The following is a 24,146-nucleotide window of genomic DNA, read 5'->3' as shown; positions in this document are numbered from 1 at the left end:
GCGGCGCCGTCCGCTGCCTCCGCCGCCGCCGCCGCCGCCGCCAGCCCGGTGCGGCCCGGGCGTTTCCGGGTTCCCGCGGTCCCGTCGCCCAAACGCTCCGGCTTCCGCCGCGGCCCGCGCGACGCCGTTCCCGACTCCGTGGTGGCGGCTTGCAGGCTCCGTCCACAAGGCGAGGCGGCCCCCGGTGCTGGCGTCAGCGTCGTGTCACCGCCGCCTGCCACCTGTGTCCGGTGGCGGAAGTGCCGGGGTGTTACTTTGCCAAAGGCAAGGCCGAGCCTTTGGGGGCAAAGGCCTTTATTTGTTGCGTGGAGGCGGGTCCAGGAAGCAAACAACAGGCGGGCGCCTAGGGGTGGCAGTCACCGACACTGACCACCGGCCTTTGCACTTGGCCTTTGCAAGAAGGTGTACCCACCCAGGTGTTGTCCCAAACTTGCAGCCTTTCCTGCTGCCTTCCTCCCAGGGCTCTGAGCTCCTCTGCGCTTTGCCTGCGAAGTTACTTCATTGTATTCTGAACTGCTTCGTATCCATCCCCCGCCTAACACTTCCCTTGAGGTCGGAACTAGCCTGTTTCTCTCTGCATCTCCAGCACCAGACACAGTGCTCAGCACGCGATAGAAACTTAGTACGTGTTTCCTGAACTGAGCTGAACTGCTGGGCAACAAGGTCCAAGCCGAGTACACAGTACAGGGGCTCACCAGGGAGGAGTGTCCGCAGAGCCTGAATTGCAACTGCAGGCATGCAGCGCTTTCGGAGAAGCTGAGTTTGCATCCAAGGCCTGAAGCTTAAAGATAAGAAGAATCTAGTAAGGATTGTACCTTTGTGTAGTTTGCCCAAATCATCCCATTTAACCCTCACAACAGCCCCATGAAATAGGCTTTGGTACTTGTATTTTCCAGAAGGAGGAACTGAGGCTTTCAAACCCTAAGTAGCTTACTGAAGGTCCCATGTCTTCTGAAAGGTAAGCCTGGATTCAACCCCTAATTTGTCTGCGGATAAAGTCTGTGCTTTAAAACACCGTACTTGTCTGTCATAGGAAGAAAAGTGGTATAGAAAGGAAATGAGCACAGTTCAGAAAAAAGGTGGTGGACAGCAAAAGTAGCCAAAGGGATAAGAGGTGTTAGTAAAAACAAGCTGTCCACCCATGAAGGAAGAGAGAGAAACAGCAGCCTGGAGATAACGAGGCCAAAGACCAGCTTTGGCCTCCCTATCAAAGCAGATCCCAAAGTCCAAACCTTGGCACCCAAAGGACAGACAGATGAGGACAGCCTGTTAACCTATGGACAGCAGCCAAACAGGACCATGCAGCTCAGGGGCAGCTAATTAGGGATGCCATGTAACATTTAGGACACCACGTTACATTGAAATTTCAAATAAACAAGAATTATTGTTCAGTATATGCAATACTTGGCATATACTAAAAAAATATTCCTTGTTTATCAGAAATTCAGATTTAGCTGGGTAGCCTGTGTATGTATTTGCAAAATCTGGCAACCCTGTTGAAAGGGCGAATGCATTATAACATTGCACAATCACAGATTTCCCACGGGGCCTCAGAAAGATTAAGACCCAAATAACATCGGAACTGTTGATGCTGTTCGCTTTCTGTGCACAAAGTGACAGTCCCCAGTCTCTGTCTTCAGGCAGAGTCGCAGCTGGTGGCTTAGGGACTTCAATGGCTTAAGGTTCAGTGAGAGCCAGAGGGAAAGGGGGCGGGGCAGGTAGAAGAGGGTGAAGGGGCTAAATGGTGATGGAAGGAAACTTGACGTGGGTGGTGAACACACAATACAATATACAGATGAGGTATTATAGAATCGTACCCCTGAAACCTGTACAATTTTATTAACCAATGTCACCCCAATAAATTCAATTTAAAAAGTCTCAGGAAAAAATAAAGAACAAATTCGAAGGAGAGTGGGGACCGTGGCAATGTTTTTAAAAGATGTCTGCTTAAAACAGTGAAAAAAACAAAAAAGGCCAGTGTTTAGGAAATTAAACCTCAGGTTTCTAGGTGCCACATGTGCTTTATTGCGACACAATTAATAGTTCTTTGAACTATTGACTTGAAATGGCAGCTTGTGAGCGAGAAAAACCAGTTGGTTCCTTCAAGCTGCCCAATTAGCTGAGTCTGGCCTGTTGTTGTTAGGTATTCAGGACAAGGAAAGATTATCGACTTGTCCATCCTTTAGCTTTAAGAGGAGCTCACTGAGGTCGCTTCAGTGTCATTGGTAGCCTCCCTGTGATCCTCTCGCTTTGAGATGGAGAGGTGTTGTTGAACAATCTATGGAACATCCACCTGATGGGTTTGAATGAACTTGTTTTTCCGTTTCCTCCGTTAGCCAGGCGGGGCTCCTGTGAGGCTTTCGCTCTTCTGGAGACTGACTCAGTCTTCGAGTCACGGGTCAGGGGGCGGTTTCATGGGAGGGCGGCCACCTGCTGGGTCTGTGCACTCAGACCTGGGGGCGGGAGTTACCCTGGGCGGCTGGAGCTCACTGAGGCTGCTTGGGGCTTCCGCGGTCCCCCCATGCTCTGAGTCCCTGGTTGGCGGAGGAACTCGGTGCTCCGGCCGTCAAGGTGTTGGTTTCACATCAGCGTCACGGCAAGCTGTGATTGGGAGTTTGGGGGATTCGCCTTTACCTGCTATAGTTACCTGACAAAGTCACCGCAGGTTCCTTTGTGGGAGACTAGGAGAAAGGTGCACAGTATGTACTTGTGCTGTTACAGGCTGGTCGGAGGCCTCTTAAGTCTGGGAACGGGTGACAGGTGGCATGCGATTCCGGTGACATCGGGTCTGTAGTCACCAGTGCACAGTTCATGCGCAGTTGGACCACGCTGCTTGCCACATACTTCTGGTTATCTGCCCTCGGGGCACATGGTGGTTTATACTTCCTGGGTGTCTTGCGGTTGAGTGGGACCACATGATGAGCCCTGGCCAATCAGCGGTAAGATGCTGGGTGTCATTCAGGGCCATAGCGTTGAATGGCATGTTTGTGAGCCTCTGCAACTCTCTTTCTCTCTGCTTTTGAGCCTGGCAAGGTCATGACCATGGCTGCTCTGTCAGCCCCTATCCTAGACCGAGGAGAGGCAAAGCAGAGGCTGCGGTGACCTGCAATAGACATACAGCACAACCAAGAAATAAATTTTGGTCTTCCATGTCATTAAGATCTTGACAAAACCCCAGTACATATTGATACATGCAGAAAGTGATGGCCAGTGACAGGGTATGTTTCCACAAAACCCTGACTTCCATGGCATCGGCTTAGGGGTAAAGTGAGCTGATTTTAGAAGCTGGAATAAGGATAACCTCTGTTACACCCTGGAAATATTTGATAAAACTGTCACCTACAAATAACGTGAAAGTTAATGAACCTCGTGTACTTGTAACTCCAGGAGAAGAGACTAGAAAGCAAACGTTAAAAGGGGTCGCTCCCCCACCCAGCTTGAGGGGGACAAGGTACCTGGAGTTACGTAGGCAGAGGGAGACGGGCCAGGGGAAGAACAGTGGGTACAGCTGCTGGCGAACGGGGCTCCCTGGGACCCGATCAGCGAGGAGCCCGTTGTGTGTGTAAGATCCTTGTTTTAGCAAAGAAACTGAGAGCCTGGACGGGGCCTAAAATGCCGCTCTGGCCTCCAGCCTTCCGCAGAGAGGACTTGAGTTCCAGCGCTGCTCAGCCTCCAAAGGAGGGGCATGCCCTCCGCGCCGGCTTCAGATGTAGCCAAGGAAGAGAACAGAAAAGGAAGGACCGCCCCCTCGAAGGTCAAGTTAGGGGAAACGGAGCACAGTGAACTGGGAAGCTCCTCTTAGAGAGCTGGAATTAACATCTAATGCAAGAAACACGCGTGGTCGCTTCTGCTGCAAAGGGGGCGAGGCTCCCCAACATCTGCCAAGGGCCAGGGTCGGATATGTATTTCCATCGGTCTCCTCCCCCATGCTTGTTTTTTCTCAGTAACTTTCCACCCCCCTCTAATCTAATGCCTATTCTCTATGAATGTGCCTATTCTAGATATTTCAAAAACTGTTCTCGTACAACATCTGTCCTTTTGTATTTGGCTTATTTCACTTAGCGTAGTGTTTCCAAGGCTCATCCGTGACGTAGTGTATATCTGAACTTCATTCTTTTTTGTTCTGTCCTCATCCACCCGTCCATCAAGAGACATGAGCCGTGTTTCTGCCTTCTAGCTACTGTGAAGACCACTGCTGTGAACACTCATGGACAAGTATCTGTTGGAGCCTGTTTTCGGTTCTTTTGGGCATGCAGCTGAGGAGTGCAATTGGTGTGTTTAATTTCTGGGGACCTGCCACAGCCTCCCAACGTGGCCAAACCATTTGGAATTTCCATTGGCAATGTACGAGGCTTCTCACTCCCTCATATCCTCAGCATCACGGGTCATTTCCCGACAGCACTTAGAACCACTTCACTGGGTGTGAATTGGTATCTCACTGTGGTTTTGACTTGCATTTCCCTGATGACTCATGGTTCTAAGCACCTTTTTATGGAGTTATTGAACATTGGCGTATATCCTGGAAGAAATGTCTATTTGAGTCCTTTGCTTATTCTTGATTTGGGTTGTTTGGGGGTTTTTTTGAAGTGTGGGGGCTTTTATATACCCTGGATATTAAACCCTTAATATCTCCAAATCCAGGGTCACGATGATAACCCTTGGTTTTTAAGCTAGACTGGTGTTTACGGTGTCACTCATTCCACTAGGAGAGGGGTGCAGTGACCCGCTCGGTGTCGAGCGCTGGGCATCACTAGCGCCGAGATTCAGAGATGCGCAGCTATGAATCAGCCAGCCAGAGCGCTGCACCCCGGCGAGGACTCCTCAGCCCTCCTCCCTGGTGACCCAGGGGGCCCACCTTCTGGTTCGGTGTCCCAGGCTCCTGTCCATCAGGGGCACAGCGAGGATCTGATTTTCATTCTTTCTGAGTACTGGCTTGATCTCTGGCGCCAGCTCCTTTGGGTTGGATGGTCCGACGCTTTAGTGACCTTTGAGCATGACTTCGGTGGCTCACAGAAATCTGGCCTCTGTGCGTGAAAGCGAGCAGAGAATCTGGTCGCCTCAGTGAAGAATTTGTACCCAGTGCAAAGAGCACGCTCTTTTAGAGGAGGCAGCGGGTTCTGTATTTGTGCTTGGTTGAAGCCCAGAATGAGCTGCAGTATTTTAGCCGCAGCTCCAAGCTCCAAGCTCTCTGTCTGGGTCAGAACATACATTCATGTGTGTGTGAGTGGGTGGTGTTTCCTCTCCTCCAGCTTAGATTACACGACTTCTTCAAAGCGATCTGTTTGGATTGGTTTAGAGAGGAGTAAGCCTTACATAATTCCTAAAATTACCAGAAATGAAAAAAAAATTGATCTTCTAATAATTTCAGTGTGCTAAAAGTTGTTATTATAGAAACGAATTTAAGTGATTTAAGAAGTTGAGCTCAGATTGCTCAGGTAACTCTTTGGCAAGTGAGACTAGTTTAGTATTGCTGCACACCTGTCTGTCTTCTGAGTTATTAGCCCCAAGTGTCCTTTCAGCGTACATGTTTATTCTCCTTGGACACGTTTCTCCTAACCTCACATAGATTTATCGAGTGAGCTAGCATTAGGTCTACTAGATGTTTAAGATTATGAAGAATGAAATTTTGTGTCTAACCAAAGCGTGGCATCATTCTGGCAAACTTAATTTCCACAGTAATTCTGTTTTGTAGTATGTGTGTAAGCTTGGAAATAGTTACCAAGATCTCTGGGTAACTTCAAATTGTGAGCCGATGCTAAATTGAGTTAATTAGTGGATTTTGTTGAACTACTCAGATCATTTCTAAATAAGATACTGAAACATTTAATGCAGAGCATAATTTCAAGTTTGTATTACTTTATATACTTCTTGACTCTCATTTGACATGATAAAGAGAGGCTATATATTTGGATCTGTTCACGACTGTGTTCATTTCGGCAACTTCAGGATGTGTATGGTTCTGAACAGTCTGGGGATGTATATGCATAAGCTCTGCTAGCCTGCCAAACTGCTGAAGTGTTACAAACGGTCACAACTGTCTAAACTCCTAGTTTCCTCTGCAACACAGAAGTGACTGCGGTTAGGAGCTGAGTCAATATTTGTGAATGAGACTGTCCTCGGAGCCAGCACCGGAGCCAGCACCGTGGCAGAGGAACGGCTTTGTCTGCAGGGTGTGTAGGGCGGGCCCGTGCTAACGTCCAGTGACCTTTTGTTGGAGGAAAAGGAAACTTAGAAAAAAATCTGAATACACAGAGCAGCCGGAGAGGTTCTCAGACAGGGAATTGTAACTGCGGCAGTGTAAGCTGGCTGAAGTGTGATGGATTTATTTACAAGACTGTCACAGGTTTTGATAACAAACGTCCTGACGCAAAACTAGAATTTGGTTTTGTCTGTGTTAGAAATGACAAAATCTTGTTCGCTCAGCCACAGGTTAAAATGTGCAATCCATTGGGATGATATAAACCCATTGGGATGAGCTCTGAGTTCTCGCTTCCTCAAGGTCAGACTTTGGGAAATCAAAAGGAAAAACAATTTAGAGAAACTACTGATTAAAATACGCTTAGACTCTAGGAGGCAATGAATTGACATTATCTGGAAATTATAGAATATTCCTTGTCATTAGGCGCTGGCCTGGGTTCCTGATGCCCACAGCCCAGTGTATCAGCCCTGGACTAGGTTTCAAAAAATACCAGGAGAGTGTAGAGTTGCCGACAGATCTATTTATACATCAGAAGTTTATTTCGCTCTGCATGTCAACATGGCTAAAAAATAAATGACCAAACGGCCTAAAATTCTTCCTTCTTTTTCTGCCTCGCACACCCTCCGAAAAGATAAGGACCCCAAATAACAAGCCTTAAATAAATAGTAGATCTCCACGTCAGCAAGTTACTTCAGTGGTAAATAATGGAAGAAAAGCAAAGTACAGACCTTCAAAACAGATTTAATTTTCTCGGCACACAGACACAGAAGTGACAGCCGCCTCCTAGCGAGGACAGCTGGAGACACATCAGGAAGGCGAGGCAGCGCACAGAGGTCGTCAGGTCCACAGACAGGACGGTCTCGTGGCTCCCCCAGCATCTCTGGATCTCAGTCAGCCATCGCAGCACGCTGGTTAAACTGGCAAACACACTTCTCGCGCGTGTCGAAGGGAACGCTGATTTGCACTCGCGAGAACCCGGGTGCTGAGCCCGTGTGCAAGTGTAACGCAGAGGAGCCTCATCCAGCACCACTCCGGAACACAGCGTTCCGAGTGCACGACTTCCAGTCCTGTGACATTTATCCCTCTCAAGGCTGAAGCTGTTGATTTAAATACCTCGGATGAAACGGCGCGTGGCATGCCTCCTGAGACTTTACCGCGGACCTTGCAGATTACAACAGCGTTTTCTCATTCATGTTCCTTATTGGGAATACAACCGTTCACTTTTCTAACACAGCAACACAATGCCTTAAAACTCCACTGAGGTGGGTTATTTGCCCTGCCAGGGATGACCCAACGTGGCTATGTTTTAAAAATCATCAACTCATTATTTGTTATTAATTATTTAACGTCTTTGTCGCATTTGGCACTCAGCCAGTACTTCTTGCTTTTGTTAAATATGTCGGTTTTCAGGTACTTTTCTTCCACCTTTTATATCGAAGCTGAAGGAGGAGCGCTGAGCTGCATAACCCCAATGACTAGCGTGCCCCTCTCGCAGGGAGGGTTAGAGAAGCTAGCGCTGCAGCTGAACAGTGAGGAAGGGAGGGGAGTTTGGAAGCCGTGTGCTTAGCGAGAGCAGCCAGATCACTGTTTCAACAGACCTTAAGTCTGTAGGGCTTAATGCGCTTGAGGCTGGGAAACCAGAAAGCTAAGCCTGTGCAAACCATTTCGAAAGTAGGCTCAGCTTCAAAGAAGGGCGTGCAGGTGAAAATCCTGCAGTAAACTGCATGCACTTTCAGGCACGGGTGCTTAACATCGGAGGATTTGTGTATTTTTAGTGCCCAGGACTTTCAGTTTGCGTGCTTCTCTTCTTTCTTTTTACTACTTAGTCACACTTAGGGTGGTAGGGCATATGATCTCTGAGAAGGCGTTACTGTACTATTATTTTACCTAGACACCATTGAATATATTATATAGTAATGGAAGGACTTCTGCAGCTACTTTCTTTCAACTGAAAGTATAACAATCTGTTTGAAATGTTTTCTTGAGTAAAAAAAAAAAGACATTCCACCTTGAAAACAAGTACTATTCAAAAATGTGAAATCACAAAAATGTTAAAAACTTTTTTTGTTTTATGACTTTTTCAGGTTTAAGGCATCTTAAAATAACATGAAAAACTTTTCAAATGATTTTATTGAATTAAAGATAACTCCTGAATTCATATCTGTATTTTCATTATGTTAAGATTATTCTCAATGCTACACTTGTCAATGGTAGGTCGTGGTTCATAGGAACCAGAATCTACTATGATCTATCAATACCTTTTACACACAAACTAAAAATAGTTAAGTTTTAGAAAATTAATAGAGCATTTTTTTCTTTGAAGTTCTCATAACTATGCCAAACATTTTGCATTTTAAAAAAGTAAACAGTCTCATAGTTGGACACAGAGACAATACTAATTTTATAAAACTGTTTTTGGGAATTAAATTCCTAATGCTTTGTGGTGTTTCTCATCCATCCTACACATTAGCAGCACAATTATGCTAAATATACTGATGGTATTCATTCTACTAAGACACATGAGTGTATCAGTGAGAAATAAAAGCACACGTGAACATCTGTGCCCCTTTGTGAACGTGCATTGGAGGTGGACACTTCCACCGACGGACACTCACTCAATAGTTACTGAATGCAGCGTGGAAGGTGCTAGAAATACTGCAGTGGAAAGTGAGACCATTAATTACACACAGCCGATTCAGTCTGCCTTGTTACTGAAGACAATGCATAGCACAATTTAAACATATTTTTCTAGTTTTTTCCTTTTCTTCTCTTCATACCTCAGTTATCTTTCTTTTTTCCAGTTTTCCCATCAGTACATCCTCATAATTTCATTTTCACTTTACGGACAAATAGAAGATTACATGATCTCTCTTTTTCAAACTCGTGGTTTGTAGGCATTGGAAGAATACTTACTGATTTCAAAAGAAAAACATCCCATCAGTCACGACAACGTTCTCTCTGACTTAGGTCAACAGCTCTGCACATTAAATAAAGAAAAACTGATGCTCTTACAGCAGGCTTTACCCAAGTGCGCATCAGTGGCACGTGAATGAGGTTCTCGTCGGACTCAAGCCTGTGCGTGTCAAGCATTTACATTACGTTGTGTCCTTGCAGCCCGTGATACAAGAGACCGCGCGCTTCATAAACAGCAGCGGACCGACTACAAGTCGTAGAGCGTTTCAAGGATGGTGGCGATGGACCAGGCTTGGGTCTCACAGCTGAAAGGGCAGTGCTGGCCGTCCTCGTTGGTCAGCTCCGGGAGGCCTTTCCAGGGGGACCTTGGAGAAAGAAAAGCCGTTTTATGAGACGCAGTCTGACACCTGTCTGGCTGGGTTCACAACAGGCAGGGGACCCGGCGACTCTGCCCTTTTGTATAGAAAACAATCACACACAATCGCTTGCTATAAAACAGGCTCTCCTGACGATGTATGTATAAAGAATTTAGATTGGGATTATTCTTTGATATTCGATCCTTGGGATTTAAGACTTTGAAATACAAAGGACTCCTTTTAGGTATTAAAAACATAGAGGAAACTACCATTCCAAGCAGTATATAGAGAAAAACATCTCTCTGGTCCAATTTTATTCTGTTTAGAGTAAGTTTATGAGACTCAAATTACAATTCCTCAGAGGCAGTGGGTTTGATGTGGCCATACTGTGAAACTGACAGGAAACAGTGAAGAAACACAGTCATGATTAGGAGAAAGGTGGCAGTTAGAAACGTTATGAGTTTCTATACCGATTTCTTATTCTGTTGAATAGTACAGTTATATTCACTGTGCATTTATTACGTTCTTATACTAAGTGCTTTACATGCATTTCCTCATTTTATTGCTCATGGAAACACCGTTAGGTCGGTACCGTAATCATTCCTGTTCATAGGGGTTCACAGAGGTTAGATCTTACTATCAGAATAGAGTATCACTATCCTATCAAATTCATTCTTAATTTCATTGTAAGCTCTTAGGTATAAAACATAAATTTAAAAATACAGAATTCCATAACATTTGATTTAAGTTGGGAACATGTCTGTTTCATTATTATGCATGGTAGCCCATGGCTGTGTTACATATACTTTTCTGTAGCTATCAGATGGTTTGTAATAAAAACAGAAAAGTAATTCCACCAGGTAAACACAGAGACAGTTGGAATAGTAACTACTAGCACCATCAGCTAGTGCCGAGTTTTTAAAACCTGTCACAGAGGAGCAGACAACGTGGGCAACGCTGGTTTCCGAGTGCGGGGCTGCAGCAGAGGGAAGGGGCCAGGGACGAGGTTGGGTCCCAGGCTGGGCCCCGGCCCCTGGGGTGGGGGACTGTGCGCCCTCCCAGGTTCCTGTGTTGCAGCCCAGCCCTGAGGACCACAGTGGGACGTATTTGGATACAGGGCTGTGACAGATGATACTGGTTAAGGTGGCGTAGGGTCGCCCTTGCTCTGATATGACCCATGTCCTCACAAACGGGGACGTGTGGGCACAGGCATGCGCGCAGGGAGAACGCCACGTGCCGGCTGGACTGGCTGCCGCAGCCGCGGAGCCACCGGAAGCTGCAGAGAAGCGGGAGGGACCCTTCCATCACACCAGCGCGGGCCCCCCAAACCCCTGCCTTCAACCCCCCCCCTCCCTTAGACGCCTGAGACAACCCCTTTCTGCGGTTTGAACGGCTCAGTTTGGGGAGCTTTCCGGTGGCGGCCCAGCGAACCGAACCAGTGGCTTCCCCGGCGCCGTGGACGGCGGCTGGGCGCTGACCCAGCGGGCGGTCAGGAAGTGGGCGGGGAGGACACGGAACCACAGGGCAGGGCTGGACTCGGCGCGGGGAGACGCGACCTCGTGCGAGGACGGGCCGACACACATCTTTGCAGCGTGGGTGGGGAGGGGCCAGCGGATGAGGATCAGAATCCTCGGAGCAAGGTCAAGGGGCGGGTGGCAGGGGCGGGGCCACAGGTCAATATAGAAGGACTGTCTGTACAGCGCAGGGCGTTCTTCCTCCCCACGGACACAGGGAAGAACGAGCAAACAGATGCAAACAAAGGGGAATTCTGGGGCCGGTAAAGCATGGGCTCCTGGAGCGTCCCGTCACACAGACTCAGTCGCACTCTCTAGCGACGCGGCAGCAGCGGCGGCAGCGGGCTCTCCCGCGACTGCACGTGCTTGAACGCACACAACCCGGTGCCCGTTCGTGGGGGTGGGTGCAAGTCCCTCGTGTTCCCGTAACAAAGGGGACACCACTCACGCTGCTCACGCATAACTGTTCTGAGCAATAAGATGTACAGCTACTTAGGGTCAGCCTAGAATTTGGGACTTGAAGAGCTTTTGGCTGAATTTTACCACTGTGTAAAGAAACGTGACTGAAACTTTTTCTGCCAACAGGACAACGGATGTGACAAGTAGGTTTGAACTAGTAGTCAAAAGACCCACTCTGATATTTTAATTATAATGGAAGCCTTTCTGAAAATGATGTATCGAAATATTTGTAAATCAGTTAACTCAAAAGGCCCAGCCTGCACACTTTCAGTTTTGCCTTTGTTCTGTGCTAACCCAATCCAAAACTAGAGTACCAGCTCAATTTTGAAACGAAAGACTATTTCACATGCACAAATCATGCAGTAAAGTCTTTGAATTGAAACAGATAACTCAGCCTACACAAAAGAAGGTAAAAATGACACCACAGAAACTGTCGTGTTGAAGAGTAAAGCTTCCGAAGGCCATGGGGTGACCAGTGTCCGCACACAGGCGAATTCTAAGGGAACACCGTGTGCCTGACCGACGAAATGCGAGTTAGGGAGCCCACACGCCTCTCACCACTTACCTCTCAAGGTGAACGTAATGCCGAGAAAGAACATTTTTAACCAAAAACACAGTCTTGGCATTAGCCTCTGGACCCATCAATTTAGAAAAATACAATTTTGCGCGAAGAAAATACCCAACGGGCCACAGCCACTCCTAAAAAAAAAAAAAGATGATTTAATTAGTAAAGATAAAAAAGAGCTGTGAACATCTAAAATTGTTTAAGAAAAACAACACCGGAAAACGCAGGAAGCAGAAATGGCGTCCTCACAGGTCCTTGGTGATAGTTGAAGCCCTTCGCGAGGTTGTAGTTGTCGCTGTCCAGGGCGTTGTCGTAGACCCCGCAGTACACCATGTCGCTGGGGGACCAAGGACACTCGGTTACAGAGACCAGACATTGCAGGGGGGGCATCAGAGACGTTTGCAGTAGCGAGGGTCAGAGGTACAAGCACATTATTGTGACTTCCAGTCTACAGGACGGGATCGTCCCCCATTCAACCTGCATCGTATGGGCACACCCCGAGTTCAGGGCGCTTCAGTGATGGGTGAGGGGTGACTAACAGATGCTGCTGCCACAGAACCTGCAAGGGACTCAGGCGTCTCGCCTTCAAGGAGTCCCCCCAACACTGAATGCTGGCAGGAGTAAATGAGGCCTCTAATACACTTGTAACAGTGAAACTAGACACTGAATAATTTGAACTAGTCATTATTAAAGGTGGGCTTCTTAACTATTAAGTACTGAAAAGTTACTTTGAAAGTTCTCCATGAAATTCTTTTAAAGTTAATTAGAATGGGGACACAATCAGATTACCAACAGCAACTAAATACACACAGAGAATCTATGCACACCTATAAACCAAGCAGACTACCACAGACTTACTGCAACAGATAACACAAGACAGCTATCTCTGCTCGGTTTAATGAAAGTATTGCCTTTTTCCTTTCAGTGAGGGAGACCGCACTGGCCACACGAGCTGCCATAACCGCGGGTTTTAGTTTGGCCGGGGGTTCCCAATGCCTCTGCCCACAGGGAGACTGCCGCAGCAGGCAGGCGAGTCTACAGACAGGAAACTTCACATCTCGAGACGGACACGAGCGCGCAGTCAAGTAGGGAAAATCCACAGAGAGGGGGCTACCACAGAATGGGGCTCTCTCATATACTGACAGAGAAAGCAAATTGATGATGGGTATCGAACTTGAAAACAGTGGAAGAAAAAATAGGGCACTAAAAACTCAAAAATAAACACAAGTTAGAAAAGAAAAATATAAAATAGCACAGACATAGAGTGATAATATAAAAACACAATTATGTATTGGTTTAAATGAAAATAGTGGTGTGACTGACCGCCCAGGAAGGCTGGGAAGGGCTGGGCTGGAATGGGGGTGGGGCTAAATCCTCATCTGTCCTGGGGGGGGGGGGGGTAAATAAATCATGTCTAAATATTTTAAAAAATTAAGAAACAGCTGCATATACATATTATTTTATAACATTAAAGGAACTGGCAGGAGCAACAACGCAGAAAACTAAGACCGTCTCTGAGGAGACGACGTGTCCATTCTGCCAGTGCCCGCAGTACCCACTTTCACAGTCTGAGAATGCAGACGTCAGAAAACACTCGTGACATATTAGTTCTATAAACGTGAAAACTCCCTTACTGATTACTGAATACAGGACGAGACAAAGGCATTTTGAACATGGACACTGAATGAAGATAGAAAAGGTATTTTGGAAAACTCAGTTTGAGTGCAATTTTAGAGATTTTATCGACAAGCAAAACAACTGTAGATAGTGCAATACAGTATCAGCGATGTTCTTAATACTTACAGTCCGCCTGAATCGGGACCCAGGTGTTTATGCCAAGGTTAAGTACAATCACATGTTAAGTACAATGCGAACGACATTTGTAGTGCTGCTATTGTCACTCACTCTGGATCCAGAGTTTTCATGCCGAGGGGACCCAGCAGCTTCTTCTCGGCCATCTCCAAAGCCTTCCACGCTTTCTCCGCCGTGAAGAGCTCAGGGGCCTGCAGAGTGTCAGAAACCCACACACGGCTCCTGTAAGATCGCTGGGCAATTAATTAGTTTCCACGCACAGTCGGACGCAAACTAGGGACACACTCGGAAAGGAAGGAAAGCTATTTTCAACCAGGGGGCGGCCGGAACTCGAATGTGGATCTGATCAGAGGAGGCTGACTCGGAAGCAGCGTTCAGGGCCTTAGACTCGGGGGACGCTGTTCAAGGCCATGTCGTTTGGAGAAAGCGTGCCGGCTCCAAAAGGAAGTCGTCACAGCTGCAACCAAGGCGGAACACCTGGAAAGCCACTCTGCAGGAGACTCGCAGTCGGGGCCCGTGGGTTTACCCGCCGACCATTTGTGCTCCTGGGGTCAGAAGGAGGAGCGGAGGACTTGACCTCGGACAGCCCATGACGTGGAGAAGGGGACGCACCGGCGACGGAGCGTCTGCGCTCAGTCCCAGGGCTACATGGAATCAGAGGCACGCCGCCCAGCGGAACCGCCTTTCCGTGCCTCTGCATTTCTCTCCTGCCGCCACTGGGAGCGCTGCGCTCAGCGCTCCTGCCGGCCAAGCGGAGGCAGCTAGGGGGCCCAGGGGAGCACACACCGCTCCCCTCTTACAGTCCTGGGGGTTTACTTCTAGTCTACAGAGAGTGAGTCAGGAGGGCCTGGGGCTCTGGGCTCGACAGAGCCTCGCGGGAACCTCGTCATTTTTTCTGTGCGGTGGTGGGACACGTGTCGGGCGCACTCCACTGGTCGCCGTCTGCCATTTCTTGTGTTTTCATGCCGAAGGTGACAGGTGAAGGGTGATGTGCACACGGCTTCTTTCATTAGAAAAGGGTGCACAAACCTGGCTGGCGTAGCTCAGTGGATTGAGCGCGGGCTGTGAACCAAAGCATCGCAGGTTCGATTCCCAGTCAGGGCACATGCCTGGGTTGCAGGCCACGGCCCCCAGCAACCGCACATTGATGTTTCTCTCTCTCTTTCTCCCTCCCTTCCCTCCCTAAAACTAAATAAATAAATCTTAAAAAAAAAGGTGCACAAAACTAGCTAGTAGACAATACACTTCTCACCCATTCAGTGAATTTGAAAGCAGGCGGAGTCAAGGACGAAATCAGCCCTACCGTGCGTGTCTGACGTCTGAGAACGGGGAGTCACTTACAACCACCATGGCGATGGTGAAGTTGGGGCGCAGCTGGTAGTCGCACCAGGGGCTTGACGCCCCGTAGCTGTCTTTGTAGATGCCGCGCTTGTGAACCAGGTGCGGGTTCTTCTCGTTTGTGTCCGACGGGTCCTCGGACACGTAGAACAGCCTTTCGAAGTTGTCCTGTATTTTCCTGTTCCACTCGTCATAGGAGACCGTCACCGCCCTCCCTGAAACACGGTCAAGGATGTGGCAGTTCGAAGCGTTCAGAGACACCCACACACATGGTGACAGGCAGGGGGCGCTGTTTCAGCGACCCGCCCACTTCTGCGAGTGGCAGGGCCTTTCGCAGGGGACTGGCCCAAAGTTAAAGATTATCGTTCACGGTATTGCTGCGGAGGGATCAGACCGTCACCAACGGTCCCTGGTTGGGTTTCATTTGGGTCACTCTTAGGTGTCTGAGGGGGACCTTCACTGAGCACTCAGATGAGGCCGACCTGGGACGTGCCAGACGGCAGAATATACACGGATTTCAAAGACTTAGTAACTCTCCCAAGAATGTAGAATAGATCATGAACAACTGCACACTGATTCTATGTTAAAATAACACTTAGGGCAGAGTTAATACAATTTATCATAGTTAATTTTACCTATTTCTTTTTCCTTTTTTAATGTGGGTGGTTCAAAATTATGGATGTGGCTTAAGTTAGATCTCTATTGCACAGAATGTTTCTAGAAAAAGAGATATAAATATTTCACAACCATTCAGAAAAACACAACTCGCTCACAGCCGCACTGTGATGATAAGGCTGCAAAACGATGCATTTCACATCTTAGTTCAAAGCTGCTATACACAGATGGTGAATAACCAGGTTCGTTACAATTTTCATACTAGCCGATTAACAGTTTTCCCTTTCCTCTCAATCCTTAGGGTTTTCTAGGATAAGTTCACCGGGTCAAATGATGGCTACGTCAGTTAAGTATATAGACAGTTAGGCCCTGGCTGGCGAAGCTCAGTGGTTTGAGCGCGGGCTGCGAACCAAACCAAAGTGTCACAGGTTTGATTCCCTGTCAGGGCACATGCCTGGGTTGTAGGCCACGGCCCCCAGCAACTGTACATTGATGTTTCTCTCTCTCTTTCTCCCTCCCTTCCTTCTCTAAAAATAAATAAATAAAATCTTTTAAAAAATAATATAGACAGTACATTCAGAGTTTCTTTGTAAATGAAGTGGATATAGCTCACCATGTCTTTTTACTGTGACTTCACGATAAGGGAAGATGTTTTTTCTGGACAGTTCCAGCAGCCAACGGACAGCGGATTTACTCAGGCCCACGATTTCCACAGCAGACCCATCTCTAAAATTAAAAATAAACTTTATTCTTTGGAGTCAGTTAAGCACTAAAGGGCATTCCATAAGCACATTTGATGAACTCTATAACCAACATCTTATAAAAAATAACCATCTATAAAAAACTCCCGCCCCACACATGGAAGGTGTGCGAGGGCCCTCTGGAAACAGGGAGGAGTCGGGGACCAGAGAACATGGACGCAGAGGCCCGGGGGAGAGGCAGCACACACAGGCGGGGGCTGGAGAATCCCGGGAAGGGGGGCAAAGGGATCTGAGAGCTCACTTTACAGGACACGAAAGGGATGCACGAGAGATCGTGATGTACCAAAGTAACCAGGTTCTTAAAAGAATTTGCACAGCATGCAGCAACAGCGACTGTTAAGTAACGGTGGTGAACAATTCTGCCCCAAAGATAAAATTTAGAATAAGAAAATAGTTTCTCAGACCTGATACTGTATTCCGTATTTGAAATCATAAAAAGACATGATGGGATAAAAGATAAAAAAGTTAGGGGGACTGAAGGTTCAGAGAGCGAAAGGATCCCGGGAAGGAGGGTGTAACTGGTGGTTTTCTGTGTTTATAAGAGAGGGGCCTCGCTGCAGGTTGGAACTATCCGAACCAGGGGGTGGCGGGTCCCAAATGGAGGTGCCTGCGGGGAACCCACCCCCGAGAACCTCCAGAGAGAACAGACGCCTTCACCTGATGACTCAGACCAGGGACCATGACTGTTACCTGGGGGAGGTGGGAGGGGTCTGGAAGAGGGGTGTGAGGGAGATGGGGGGCGGAGAGGGAGGAAGGAAGAGCCCCACTGGGTTAATGTGAAGACTACTGCACGGTTAACCGAATGAGAAACCCCCGAGTCTGGGGCTAGAAGGGCGTCAGTATGCAAGCGCGGCGGGAGGGACCGTGCCTCGGGGTGGCAGGGATGCCTCTGTTTCTCGCTCTTTCGCTCTCCCCCATCTTATCCATCCACGTGCCGCAGTTAAAGCGGTTTCCTCCGTAAACAAACCCCGTCTCTTCGTCCACTCCTGCGGTTATGTTAAAGCCTGAAAAAGCCAAACGGGGCATTTATAAACTTGAACAGGACGGTGACAAACTAGGACGACGACTCTGGGGAGCAAGTTGGCGAGACCCTCAGAGCTGAAGCGTGCCTGTCCCACCCCCTGCTGTCCTCATGTCCCGACTCACGCTGAAGGGAGGACCCCGGCCCCCCAGCACGTGCAGACAGACACACAGAGTGTCACCACTCCACAGCCCTAGGAGCCAGACACACCCGACCCCCGGGCCGGGGAGTGGCTGCACCGAGCCTTCCCGTGCGCACAGCCCTGAACATGAACGAGCCCATTCCCAGGAATCAAAGTCCACAGCTCCCCAAGACAAAACGATGGGGTGAACAAGTTGCAAAAGGATACCTTTTCTCTCAGAGTTTAAAATATGGAAAACGCGAATACATGCAGTCACGTATGTGTGTGTGGCTGTGTCTTATGTGATTACATAAGGCAATGTTTAAAAAAACACGAAGTAGTTATATACAGTAAACATGCATCGTATGAAAATAGTAACGGCCAGTTCCTAACGGGGAGCCCGGGGCAGGGGCGCACCTTCGTCCTTCATGTGCCGGTCTATCTGCGGGCCGGCGTTCCTCTCCCGGAACTGCACGCCCTGCGCGTGCCTCTGCATGGCCTCCTGGATCACCTCGCTCAGCGGCTGGTCCTGCGGGGCGGGACAGAGCTCCCTCCGTCAGCGGCCGCCTCGCTCTTCTCCTCCCACCCAGGGCGCACAGCGCGAGTCTGGTGGGAACGCCTGTTCTCCTTGGGAGGGAGCAGGGGGGACCCGGGCGGGGCTGGGAAGGTAACACTCCCCCCGCACCCCAGCCAGTGCCCTCGACCCCTGGCGCGTGGATCTTGAACACGCTGTGGTCCGACTACTCAGGCCTGTGCCTGGAGTACGTTCTAGTTTTGCTGACACAGGACAACGAATCTCGGGAGCTTGTACAGTTTCCACGAGAGTGAGTGGTCCCAAGGATCAAGGACTCCGGCTTCCTCTATGGGAAGATGTGCTCTGACCTCGCTGGGCTGGTCGTCAAGGGGCTGCACCGCCCGGCTCGTCCAGCCACGGCCTCCCCTGCCCTGCACTGCCCTGCGGGTGCTCTGCACAAGGGGCCAAGCTAGACTGGGGCTCCGCCTGGCTGCGCCCTGAGCTGCACGTCCCCAGGCCCTTGGACGTCTCCCCACAACTTCCTCATCCTGCTGAGGTCCTGCTCGGCTCGTCGGGGTCCCTTTAGGTGACATTTTAGTTCCTTTCCGGTGCCCTCCCTGAGGCCCACCTAGCAGGTTACCTCTCTCCCTCCTGCCAGGCCATGTGCCCCCCTGGGGGGGCGGCCGTAGGGCATGCACCATCGTCCCCCACCACGTGGCAAGCTCCCTGGGGAGGAGCAAGTCCTATCCCTGATCTCGCAGAGTCCCAGCAGCTGCTGTAGCAACAGCGGCATCTGAGCAGGTTTTTTTGGATACGTGCTTTTATCTCAGAGGCCAAGCCAGTTTTCGGGAAAGGAAGGTACTGTGAGCAGTGACTTTTACCACGGTGCCGGCGGGCAGAGGGGCAGAGTCGTCCGTGGGGTACATCCTGGACACGGGGCACTGGAGAATGTCCAGGCCGTTGGGGACCAGGCGGCAGTAGTCCTGAATGCACTGCAGCCACCACCACACGGCGTCCCGGCAGTTGTATCTGGCGTGCGTGCCTTCCCCCAGGAGGTTGGGGATGAGCCCGTGTCTCAGCGTGCCGGCGAACGCTAGGATGATGTTCCTGAAACGGCAGAATCGCTGGGTCGCTGGGCATGAAACAGACCCCTAAGAAACTGCAGACAAAAAGGTCACTCGGGTGACCATCATTTCGGACACGTTTTCCTTGCCGGCCAGCCTGCCTTCCCTGTGTCTTCGCATGGAAAGGGGCCGCCCCGCAGAACAAGCGCCGAGTGCAGGGTCCGAGGCCTCGCCCGCGGCCCTGGCTGCTTCTCCAGCACGCTGCGGGGCTTCCCTCCCGGGGACGGTCGCTCATCTCCGGGGTCGGGGTGGGGTTTTCGAGGTCCCTCACAGCTATGGAGTCTACTTTTGGAATCCTCGGCATTTCAAAATCTAAGTAACCAAACCACGCCCTCTGTTATTTTAAACAGCGGATACCAAGAGGAACACTAATGTGTAAGAAAATAGGTGGTGAAAGCTGACCTTGAAAAACATGATCAATTTTGAAAAACCGGCAAAAGATGCTTTTTACCTTTTAAGGTGTCAGATGGCACGGCATTCTAGAAAAAGCCCGAAACTAAGAAATCAGAGGGCAGCTTCAGATTCTCGTGTCACCACCTGCATGCCTTGGGAAGTCACCTAAAGCGTCTGGGCCCCAGTGCTTTGCGGTGAAACCATTTAGAAACGTACTACAGTCTGTGTCTCAGGTTCATGGCCATCTCCTCGGTAACAGTGCAACGGGGAGCTCCTTCTTTCCCCAGTGCGGGCAGTGACGTGCCCCCTTAATTAGTCAGAGCTCAGAGTGCCAGCCATCCCCCTGCCCCCCTCCCAGAGCGGCGTCCTGCCCTCGAGAGCTGTCTACAAAGGCCTCCGTCCGTGGCCACGTGTGGCAGGCCCAGCCGTGTGCGGCTGCCAGAGGAGCCCTCCTGCGTGTGCCCACCCGCCCTCCTGCGGCCCTCGAAGGCGGAAGGACGTCCCCGGGACTGAGGCACGTGAAGGGCACGGACGTGGTTATACCATTTTCAGTTTCACCGACATAAAGCAGCACATCGGACAATAACCTGACCTGGCAGGTAAGGGACTAGCCCTTACTAACCCCAACGATTTTTACTCCTTTGAGACCCCACGAGCACGGAAAAAGTAAAAAAACTCCTCAAGGAAACACCCCCCCCCCCGCCCCCCCGCAAGCGTCGAACAGGAGAACAGAGGGAGGTCGGAGGAGCGTGGGAAACACGCAGACGCGGCCCGCGGACTTCCGGAGCTCGCCTACCTGGCCTCCACGTAGCGGCCGGGGATGAGCAGCAGGCCTCTGAGCGCGATGAAGGTGTCCCTTCCCCAGCAGCGGAAGATGCCAGAGGAAAAGTGAGGCAAGCCTAGCAGGGAACACAGCAGAGTCGGCGTTAATCCGACCCTGTCTTGTTTGCTCGCCTGCCCCGCCGCTGTGTCTGTCTCCTCGGCAGGAAAAGGAGGCCCAAGGCAACGGAAGCTCGTGTGTCTTGTGGGAGTGGATCACGGAAGCCGGGGCTGATGTGTACCATCGTGTGATAAACGTTTACCTTCTGAATGATCTAAAAGGCTAGCTACTCGGGGTAAATGAAGAGGTGAAAACGTGACTAAAGTGAAAGAAAATGCTGGCAAATCCCAAGTGCGTTCACACTTGAAGCTTCTGCCCCTTGCGTCTTCACCTTGGAGACGGGGCACTGTCCTTTGTTTCGAAGATCAGAACTCAGGGTGACATCAGGGCTGTCTGGCACACGTGGCTCTGCCATGGCTGCCGATTTTGATGGTGACACGCGTGTAACAGTCTCTGCCACACGCACTCCCTGCTGCTCTCGGCACTTAGCACCTTGCCTGAAGTGTGAGTGCAGACAGAGTCCAGGGTGACCTTCGGTGCGTGTGACCCAAAACACAGGCCGTCCGTCTTCGTTAGTAAAACCTCTAGCACTGCCCTGTGGAGATGTTTGCATGAACTTTTTGGCCTTTAAGAGTGTTAGAATTATAGCCCTGGCTGGGGTGGCTCAGTGGATTGAGTGCCAGCCTGTGAACCAAAGTCAGTGGTTTGATTCCCAGTCAGGGCACATGCCTGGGTTGAGGGCCAGGTCCCCAGCAGGGGGCGCACGAGAGGCAACCACACACTGATGTTTCTCTCCCTCTCTCTCTCTCTTGTCCTCTGTCTAAAATAAATAAATAGAATCTTTAAAAAATATATTGGAAAAAAAAAAGCACTGGAATTATAGATCACATGCCTTCTGAGGGGTTTCTACCTTGCCAAAAGTTGGGGTGACGATTTTCTTCACTACTGTCATGGAAGGAAGGTGTTCCTGGCCTTGGTGTCCATTTTCAAACGAACCCCAAAACCCACCTGTAAACCCGAGTGCAGTCCTGGGTTTTGTTGGTGCAGATTATATAGAAGACTCCCTCGGGATGGGGGAAGCCGGTATTAGAACTTTATTTTATCAACTTACGTCTTCGACGCCTCTGTTTTTGTTTGATACTGTGTCTGCTGTGTAGGTCTGTTGGGTATAGCATACTCATATGCCACTTATGGCGTTAGTACGTCTATTTTGGGAGTGCTCATAAACAGCGGTGTGTGATTACAGCAAAATGCTGAGATCGCCACCGTTCTATGTAACAGGCGTCTAACCGGCAGGCTTTAAAACCAAACTCTGCACACCAACTTTTTTTTCACAACGGCCCATTGGGTGTCTCGAGCACCTGCCGGACCGCAGGGGGCGGGGGCGTTCCCGAAGGAGCTCAGACATCGGGCGAGAGCCACAGGCACCGTGCTGCAGCGAGGACTTGCAGGTGGCTCCTGGGATCCCTGCGAGCAGGAGCTGATTTCTCCCGAGCCGCTCGCTGGGCCCCACAGGTCTGGTCTCCTGGTCTGAGCGGACGCAGACTCAAGGGTAGACGGAGAAAACCACCCAGACCACACCGCCTGGTACTTCTCGGTGTAGCTAGGAAAGTTCCGAACCTCCGTGGCCTGAGCGCTAAGTGCTTTCTGGAAACAGCCTGCAGTGCGGTGGGGGGGACAGAAGCCCGCCCTCCAGCCTCCTCCGCCCCCTGGGGGCTGCGGCTCGGTTCCGGTGTGAGCACCGTCGCAGGAACGAACACTGACAGGTATGGCTAAGCGTGTGATTGCGATTGGACACCTGGGAGAAGCTTCTTCAGCACGGGCTGCATGTCCATAACCTGCCCTGGACTTTTATGTGACCTCCTGGTTTTACTCGGTTGGGTTAATTTTTAAAAACTGGGAAAGAAGTGTAACCCAATGGAGTAGGGTTTGTTTTACTAAAAGCAAATCTGACTGAAAAAGACAAAATGGGAAGAGTTGAAATAAAACCCAGAAGCTTGCAGAAGGAAGGGATTAACCAGCCAGAACTAAAAAATGCACATAAATACAAATGCCTGTTTCACAATATGTAAACAGTAGGCATGGTTTAGTTTTTACAAGTGACCGTCTGTGACATTTTGCTGAGCAGTAACATAAAATCTCGGGTAACATCATGAGGGTTTTTCCCCACTTTTTAACTGAACTGACTGGGGTGGCCTCGGTCAATATAATCACATACGAGAGGCTTCAGGCGTGCGGTGCTACTGCAACACGTCACCTGTGCACTGTGTTGTGTGCTCGCCACCCCCTGTGGTCATGAGTGTTTAAAAGCCATCACCATGTCCCCGTCACTCCCCCCCTGCAACAGCACCGACCCCCAGGTGCTCCCCTCATACACTGTCCCCTCATGCACTGTCCCTTACCGGCCGCCAGGGACGCGCAGCACTGCTCCTCCTCCCTCGTGACCTCGTTGAGTCGGCAGGGCACGTCCCGCAGCGCGGGCGAGAGCAGCGGCAGCGAGGCGAACTTCCCCACGCCGCACATCTGCACCGAGCCCAGCGCCAGGTGCTTCACGAAGGTGGAGCCGTCCCGCACGAAGCTGCGGCACGGGGCGGAGTTCCAGGTGTTACTTGCAGACAGACGCTTTACCGTGTTCTCATTTAAACAACTGTGCTGTGCTAAGGACACCGAGGTCCCCCCCCCAACGCAGCAGATTTCTCCGTGTGGGACACGGCCCTGTTGCTGGGGGCGCCGCACGGCACGGCGGGTCCCCGCGGCCTGCCTGGCGTGGCGGCCACCGTTCTCCACCCACCGGGCCCAAGATTTCAGCACGGTTATTTCACTCGGTTTCTTCCCTTCGCGTGATCCCTCTGTGCCCACGTGTGGCCCTGGTAACACCAGCTGCCAGACGTTTTCGGCTTGGTTAGGTGCTAAAACCGCTCTCACTCAGGTGAGACAGCGGTGGGGCTGGGGTTCTGTCCTTCCCGAAACCGGGCCCAGGTGAACCGCGCCGCCCTTCATGGGGGCACCGGGTCCGCGGTGTCATTTTAGGGTGACTCATCACGGAAGGCGAGTTGCACTCACAGTACCAGCAGGCTATCTTCCTCTTAGTAATAAACTAGGAAAATGACTTTGTACGTGTGTCCTAGAATAGGGTACTCACTGCCTCGTGAGTCATGAATACACAGAAACGAATCGTGTGAAACAATGAACACTTCCACCAACGTGCTCCCTCGGCTCTACGGAGCGGGTTCTAGTGCCCGAGTTTTCACGTGCTCCGCACGGGGGAAGGCTGGTAAATCCGCCACGCTCTCCTAAGTGCTTTAGCCCCGAGAGTCCCTGACACCCTGCACTTCTCTGTGCACAAGACCAGCCGGGCCCTGGGCCCCGCGTGCTCTCGACACGCGTGCAGTGGTACCTGGACATCTGCTTCCAGGCGGCGTCCAGGAGGGTGGTGTAGGCGCCGATGAGGATCGCGTCGAAGTAGCAGGGGATGAGGTACCGCGGGATCTGCTTCAGGTAGAAGAACATGGCCTGCAGCCACTTGCCAACCTGCGGGGGAAATCGCTTAAAGGTTAATCT

General features: G+C 50.4%; 1 protein-coding gene across 3 annotated transcripts in view; it reads right to left on the bottom strand.

The window, feature by feature from the left end:
- Nucleotides 1-7,393: 7,393 nt before the first annotated feature.
- The window catches only part of AGL (amylo-alpha-1, 6-glucosidase, 4-alpha-glucanotransferase), a 43,378-nt gene continuing 26,625 nt past the window's right edge, over nucleotides 7,394-24,146 (bottom strand). For 2 of the 3 annotated variants that reach the window (XM_028502635.2, XM_036015798.1), the window contains exons 23-34: nucleotides 23,983-24,116; nucleotides 22,988-23,163; nucleotides 20,502-20,604; nucleotides 19,070-19,295; nucleotides 18,092-18,203; nucleotides 17,401-17,536; nucleotides 16,385-16,497; nucleotides 15,160-15,371; nucleotides 13,912-14,009; nucleotides 12,256-12,343; nucleotides 12,007-12,140; nucleotides 7,394-9,477 (exon numbers count right to left, since the gene is read on the bottom strand). In XM_028502635.2, coding sequence (XP_028358436.1) covers nucleotides 9,360-9,477; nucleotides 12,007-12,140; nucleotides 12,256-12,343; nucleotides 13,912-14,009; nucleotides 15,160-15,371; nucleotides 16,385-16,497; nucleotides 17,401-17,536; nucleotides 18,092-18,203; nucleotides 19,070-19,295; nucleotides 20,502-20,604; nucleotides 22,988-23,163; nucleotides 23,983-24,116 — 1,650 coding nt within the window. In that variant the 3' untranslated portion in view covers nucleotides 7,394-9,359. The remainder of the gene's footprint in view (nucleotides 9,478-12,006; nucleotides 12,141-12,255; nucleotides 12,344-13,911; nucleotides 14,010-15,159; nucleotides 15,372-16,384; nucleotides 16,498-17,400; nucleotides 17,537-18,091; nucleotides 18,204-19,069; nucleotides 19,296-20,501; nucleotides 20,605-22,987; nucleotides 23,164-23,982; nucleotides 24,117-24,146) is intronic. The other variant, XM_036015799.1, reaches the window with a different exon arrangement.

This window comes from Phyllostomus discolor, chromosome 14 (genome assembly GCF_004126475.2).
Source record: "Phyllostomus discolor isolate MPI-MPIP mPhyDis1 chromosome 14, mPhyDis1.pri.v3, whole genome shotgun sequence".
Classification (NCBI taxonomy): Eukaryota; Metazoa; Chordata; class Mammalia; order Chiroptera; family Phyllostomidae; genus Phyllostomus; species Phyllostomus discolor.
This window is presented reverse-complemented; position numbering and strand designations above follow the sequence as displayed.